Raw genomic sequence first — 7268 nt, 5'->3', positions numbered from 1 at the left:
TTAAAATGTGAAATGGTTAATTATTTTAAATGCACAAAAATAAGATGAAAAAATTTGGGATAATCCACATTTTAACCCGGTTGGACTTTTAAAGAGGATAAGGCCTAGTTGATATTGAAGGTAATTTAATTTTGCATTGTGCAGATTAAACTCGGTAATAATCTAAATCGTGTTAGATCCGTTTTCAAGAAAATGTGAATTACCGATTTTATCAAAAATGTTGCCATGAAATCTTAGTTTGTATCTATCATTTTACCTAACCTTAAATATATAATTTCAGTTTCGTACGAATTTTCTTTTTTAAGCTTGACTAACACACACTCAGATCATTTTAGGAGACATTATTTGAAGTCAGAGGACCTCAAAATGTGTATTTGCGAATTCGAAATCTTGCATGATCACATTACTTTGCCTTACTTACCAACTTACAACATTGCTTTACCTTACCTACTATATGAATTGCATAAATGAAATATATAATATGGAAGTAAAACGTTTTTTATAGTTTATAATTGATCAAATTTATTGGTCACTGTCGGATTTACATAATCCGAATTTTCCGTTTTTTTTTTTTAAATTTGTATAAAATCGGGGTCGGGGATCTCATTTTCGGATGCCCCCCACTTGTCGCGGACACCGGAAGACCCCGAAGACGCTGCGACTGGCATGCCGACCCAGCCTATGCATCAAGCAAGCATAGATCTGGCCTGCCTCTACAATCATGGACCATAGACATGCAGCTCAGCAACCGACAGAAAGAGAAACACGTCTTTCAGACACCAGGCGAGGGTACATGGCTTTCGCCATTTCGCCAACCGCTGAACCTGCATCGGAAAGCGGCTAGCAGACGTCACACACCAAATAAGCCATTATTATAGGGGTATTCATGATGTTGTGTTAAATGTTAAATGTTTTACCATGTTAAATGTTATTTCGTTTTACCACGGCAAAATAAGGCAATTTTTTTAGATTTAACATGAGTTTTTCCATTTAACACGCTTTAACATGTTAAACCAAAGATCATGAATACCCCTTATATAAGCTACGAGACCACCCCAAATTTGTTCTTATATCCATATTATTATAGACAAATATTTAAACTAACACAATCTGCTCCTCCATGGAATTAATGTTAGGTCTTAATATATATTATTAATAAATCTTAAAATATATAAATGTCCATTAATGAGCAGAAAGTCTCACATTTTCAACCACAACCACCCCTTTGTTTCACACAATAATCTTAATTCAACATTTAAACATACACTCGGGATACCTGAAGTAGGAAACGGACAGGTTCCGATGTAAATAATCACAAAAAAATAAAATAAAAAATAACCTTTCGAATTTGAAGAATATTAGCAATTGAATCCAACAATGTTGCAATTAATTAGGAAACTAATATTAAAAGGCAATATGTTGGAGGTTATGATTCAAAATTAAACTATTTTATCGATTTAATGGATTATTAATAACAAATTGTCAATATTTAGTGACGTTTTTATGAAGTTACATCTTAAATAAAGTACAACAATTTGATTAGGATTTTACATTTTTTTCGTTTAAGGTAATAAAATACCTTAAACGAAAAAACGGAAGTAAAAAAAAAAAAACCAGGTACCTGCGGGTTCTGAAAAACGAAAGATAGAGTATTGATCGTGTACTCATTGAACATATCTTCAATCTCTTTTATGAGATCTTCTCCAGGATGATCCGGGAGGGTCTTCAATCCATCCTTCAGCTTCTGGAGTCCAGAAGTACCTCCTTCTCTCAGGCATTTGACCGAGAGAGATTTGTAAGTCTGCACATCGGATTCAGGAATGCATTTCCCTAATTTTTGTACGACTTTTTCGCCGAAACTACTCATGTTTGTATCGAAATAGGATTTAAGTGAATGTAGCGAGGAATTTTAAATGAACTTTCTGAAAATGGAGCGGCATATGATAATGTGATCATATGTTATTGAATTTAATTTTATCTAAAAAAAAATGTATTAGGAAATATGCCGTCTTGTTTACTAGTATGACTAATAAATTTTTCGCATACTTTTTAATTTCTTTGAAATTACTATTTAATTAAATGGATGAATAAATAAGACTTGCATTTCCATCTCCATTGCAGATAGAATTTGAACGCCTTTACCATTACATTTATTTTTATACTTTCGGAAAAAGAAATCCAGCTATAAAAATTCAAAAACTTTGTTCAAAAAACTAAACTTTGCAGCCGATATGAAACCTTTTCCTCTTTATTTTCTAGGCGTTTTACGCCTTTAAAACCACTAGTTTACCACAATTTGCAACACAAAATTTTGAGGTCACTAAAGCACCCCACGGCAGCGGTCTACAAACGTTTTTCGGGATGGAATCCTTGTCCCGTTAAGAAATATAAAAATGTCGCCAAACTTACTTTGAAGCAATTGATTTTGTAGGGAAATAAAAAACAAAAAAACAAGCAAAGTAAACTGTGGAATGCACTGTATATTTCCTATTTTAATTAATTTTTTTTTGTGATACATTTTGAGAATGTTGCATTGGCTAGCACCACTGGCATACGCTCGAGGCCCCCGATGTTTGGAAATTATTCATATGGCTTAAAGTTTTAAGTTGTAATGACAACTTATATATTAGCTGTACTAAAAAAAAGTTAATAGTGGTGTGTCCAATTGGGTCTATTCTACCTCTTTATCGGCTTCTTAAATTTCAGGATGAAATTCTTTGATAAGAAGAACATCATCAGTCATTCCGTCATTCATCATCAGTCATTCACAACATCATCAACATTCCATGGATTTCCAACATTCTAATGGATATGCCCCTAATTAGTTACCACCTTACTTTTTCTTCTTATCTTACTAGGCATTTCTGTCATTCGGATTAAAACGTTATTTCTTCACTAGTTATGGGATTCAATTCAGAAAATACCGTGGTACCGACTATTCCTCTTAGGAGCTAACTCACTTCGACGGTAAATGAAAAAAGAAAGTATTTTAAATCTAAAAAATGTTTATGTGATTGGGTTCAATTCTTCCAGTAGATTGAAATAAGACTATTTAATATTAATAGTGCTCTAGTGAAATTTTAATTCATTCTTGCGAAAGGCCTTGGTCCTATCCTTTATACAGTTTTCACAGCTGACATACCAACCCATCCTAACACAATCCTCACCACGTATGCCGATGACACATGTTTATTGTCAGTGAACAATGATCCTTACATTATATCCTAAACCCTCCAATTCCACGTCACCTAAAGAATGGTGCCAAAACTGGAGGATTAAAATAAATTCCACCAAATCACATTTACCCTTCGTCGTAAACCCATGACCTCTTTCCCTACAATATCCTTTAATAATACCCCACTTATTCCTGTGGAACAGATCCGTTACTTAGGACTACATCTCGACAAACGACTGACATGGAATCCTCATACAAGACTAAAAAGACAAGAAACTGCTCGTAGATTCCGACTATTGCAACATTTACTAGACAAACGGTCTAAATTGCCAATCCATTACAAAAGATTGATCTACGTGACTATTATAAGGCCTATCTGAACATACGGAGTTGAGCTTTGGGGCTCCATTAAACCATCAAATTCCTCCAGAATCCAATCCTTACAGTCCAAAATCCTTAATGCTCCTTACTTTGTCACAAATCAAGTCATCCATCAGGACCTCAATGTTCCATATGTTGCCGATTTGGCCAGAACCAGACCGTTCAAACATACAAAACCGTTCCTTCCATAATAAACTTCTCAACCATCCAAATCCAATTGTTTCTAACCTGGCTTTTCCTTCATTACCTAATAATCCTCCTAGGCGTCTGAAAAGAAGATGGCCTCGAGATCTTCTCCTCTAGAAATGTTATTGGAGTTCTATCAGTGGGTAGATTTTCCACATCTTTTTATCATGTCACTATGTCCCCTACAAAAAATTTACTTGTTGTATGTATGTGTATACAGTTGTAAATAACAATAAATAAATTATTAAAAAAAAAATAATAATTCTTGCGAGAGAGGTGGGAAATTAGGAAGCAATGCTCTAGAGCCAGAGCCCTTATGTCTTCTTTCGGGAAAGCCTGATCTTGCACTCAGAATAAAACTTCTTTTCAAAGATGTGAATTTATCAGTTACTAAGAACTAAGGTACTGGCCGATGTACGGTAACGTTACAATCTCAATGAGATCTGAAAACCAAAAATAATTCCAAGGAATGAACCCTTACTGGCACCTGCATTGGGAACCTCGAAGATAAGCTTTCCCTCTGCTTGGTAAACAATATATCAAATAGCTAATACGTCTATGAATAGCTGAAATGATAGTGAATGCCGCGGGTGTTACATCTTAGCCCTGTAGTTCCAGATCTGAAGAGCCCATCTTTCCTCTGCTCTACAAAGAGAACTTCCTCTGGTCCAAGTCCATCCTCATTTCTCTTCTAGCTGCCAGTCACCCTTCCTTTCTCCATCTCAGTCTACCTTTTTCAGTTGTCTTCCAGCTGCCAAGTCCTCCTTTCCTTTCCAGTTAGGTCTGTCAAGTCCGAGGTTGTCGGGGCGTCTCCTTTTAGAATCTATTACTTTATTGCCTACCATTAGCTACGCCCACAAAGTATAATTCACAAAGGGCTAAAAGTATATACGATAAACTATAATTGTTTTGCCTAAACAAGGCAAGGTTTTACGATTGCCATGGTGAAATAAAAACACTGGCTAGATCTGTGTAGACAAGAGGTGTTACGGTTGTTATGGTGAAAACAAAACATGAGCGATATGTTTTAGACGAGTGGGTTTTGTTTTTGTGAAGGTGACAGTTTTGATTTGGAACACGTTACGGTTGTTAAATGTGAAGTGGTAATAGTTTAAAGGCCGTCTGTCTTTATGTTTGAACCGAAATAGCACCATATGAGAAATGTCATCTTATATGTTTTGTTTTTCAAAATTATGGTGTTCTAATTCAATGGACAGTCATTAACACTAGAAGTGGGGATATAGTGCAGTGACGTTTCTTCAGCATGTCCTGGATATAAGAATAATAATGTAAATATAGTTATTAAGATTAAGCAGTTAAGTTAAGTCAACCTATAAGTTTTAATTGTTTTATTAATTGATAAGAATTCTTTTTTTTTCTATTTTTCATTCTCTGTACATATATTTCTTCTTGTCATTAAACTTTTGTACATATAGTTCTGCTGGTCTTTCTCTGCTTTCAACTTGTTTATTTACTTATGTTTTTTTTTGTTGTTGTTCACGGAATATTACGATAATTCAACAGGTGGGTAGGTAACACCCCTAGGTTTTTTGTTATCTACATGTAAAGGTATTCGCCAGTGGTCATAATTCAACAATTGTTTATATAGTGGTATATTTTAGTTATATTGTGGGCATAATGCTTCAGGGTTTTTTATTATTTCCAAGAAAAAATAACGTGGCGCCTAAGGAGTAATTTATTCTTTATTTTTATGTCCTTTTACGATTATATATATATTTTTTTTTTCCTTCAACTCACCCCTTTCTCCGCTAAGCGCGGGCAACTATAAACGATAAACATATAACTAAGGATAAGTCAAAATTGGCGGTTATAAAGTCGCAGATGCTAGGTTTAATGGATTTTGTCCCTTTAACATCTTGAACCCATTAAACCACTGATAAAGGTCCCATTGCGCTAAGAGGTGTCAATCACTTCTCTGTCCTTCATCATTTGAACAGATCCAGAGGTCCCAAAGCAGAGTGTCCAATAAAGACAGTTGTAATATCGAAAGGGCTAATACATATCAATACAGAACTACATTATCTCCGTAAATTTTTATTTCCAATAAGCTTTGTTATAGGTAGACCCCAAATAAGTAGTCTGCCGTCTTTCCCATTTCCTTAACTGCACTTTTGAAACTTTTCGACACTCTTCCACCCGCAAGTATGTTGGCTCTTCTAGTCAGTTCAGAAATGTTTTCCGCCATTGCTCTTGTCAACTTCGCTTTCCTGAGATTGTGTTTCATAGGCTCTACAATTTCAATGATGCTTTCCTTGGTTTCTTCGGAAATATGTTCTTTAATCAGTCTTTTGACAAAGATGTCTATTTTACTAATCTGTTTTGTAAGAAAGACGTATAGTTAATTCAGATGGATTTTATTTATGTTATTTTAAAGTAAAATTGAATATGGACTATAAGTTTTTAATCATCTTATCATGCCTTCGGACCATATATTAAAATAGAATAGTGTTTAATTACATTCGTCAGAATCTATTCTAGATAGCTCAGCTTGGGCATATTGTTTGTTATTAGCTTATATTAATGATGTTTAAATCACCATTTTTGTAAAATCACTACTATTGATTGTTTATTTTTCAGGCTTACTCTATTGCACGCATATATAAATAAATAAATTATTATTATTTAATAAATTTACTTTTTTTTTTGGATACTTCACCACCTATAAACTTTTATTACAAATATTCATGTAACTTTTTAATGTTAAAAATCTTATTTATTTTACTTTTTCTGATAAAGGAATTGATTTTATACAGTTCATTCAATTGTGGAAATACTTGCAGAAAAAATATAAAAAGAGGGGACGCAGTATCCACGTTCCGTTCAAAAATAAAAATGAATGAATGAGCACTTTTGATCTCAGGGCAGGATTATAAGATTAAAAAAAATTGAAAGTCAGAAGATGAAAGAAATTAACAATTTATAATATTATTAAAATTATGATATAATGTTAAAAAAATAAAAACGACTACGGAAATACCCCTTTTCTATACACTTCGTTATACTAGCTGTTTCCCTACACAATACACCAAAGATGGTGTAGGGTCCAAACGTGGCGTTACTCGTATTGCATATATCCTTTATATATTTGTGGGTCGTTACTTAAGTTACTGCCTATAAATTATGAAATTGAGTACGATAGTCTGGAGTCTTTCAGTATACAAAATAGATGTTTAGAAGAAAATTCCGTCTCAAGTGACTGTAAATGTAACCAAAATTTAGTATACAGTTAAAAAACATTTTATTTTTACAATACAAACAGATAAAAAACGACCTATGCCCCATTATATATACTTTAAAATCATGAACTATATATAAAGTCGCACTTGCTCAGCCTCCACTGGCTCATTACCAGTGATGCGGCGAGAGGGATGCGCTGGGATCTTTTGAGCTCTGCTCTACTCCTCACACGTGGGGGATAGAGTGGGCTCGGGGATCCTCAGGTCGATTGTGTAAATATTGTATATATTATTTTATCATTATGTTATTTTATTTATTTATTTTTCAT

General features: G+C 33.9%; 2 protein-coding genes across 4 annotated transcripts in view; one reads left to right on the top strand and one right to left on the bottom strand.

Annotated features, from left to right (window-relative positions):
- The window catches only part of LOC106677135 (uncharacterized), a 167332-nt gene that overhangs the window by 61351 nt on the left and 98713 nt on the right, over nt 1–7268 (top strand). The window lies entirely within an intron of this gene.
- Nucleotides 1–7268, bottom strand: part of LOC106677136 (uncharacterized protein PF3D7_1120000) — a 24159-nt gene that overhangs the window by 2589 nt on the left and 14302 nt on the right. Inside the window, exon 3 of one of the 2 annotated variants that reach the window (XM_014414862.2) lies at nt 5768–6077. The exons of the other annotated variant lie outside the window; for it this stretch is intronic. Within the exon in view, the coding sequence (XP_014270348.1) occupies nt 5817–6077 (261 nt within the window). The 3' untranslated portion in view covers nt 5768–5816. Of the gene's footprint in view, nt 1–5767; nt 6078–7268 lie in introns of those variants that run through there. 2 annotated transcript variants of the gene reach the window in all.

The sequence above is a fragment of the Halyomorpha halys genome, unplaced genomic scaffold (assembly GCF_000696795.3).
Source record: "Halyomorpha halys isolate HHAL.00 unplaced genomic scaffold, Hhal_1.1 Scaffold88.1, whole genome shotgun sequence".
Classification (NCBI taxonomy): Eukaryota; Metazoa; Arthropoda; class Insecta; order Hemiptera; family Pentatomidae; genus Halyomorpha; species Halyomorpha halys.
This window is presented reverse-complemented; position numbering and strand designations above follow the sequence as displayed.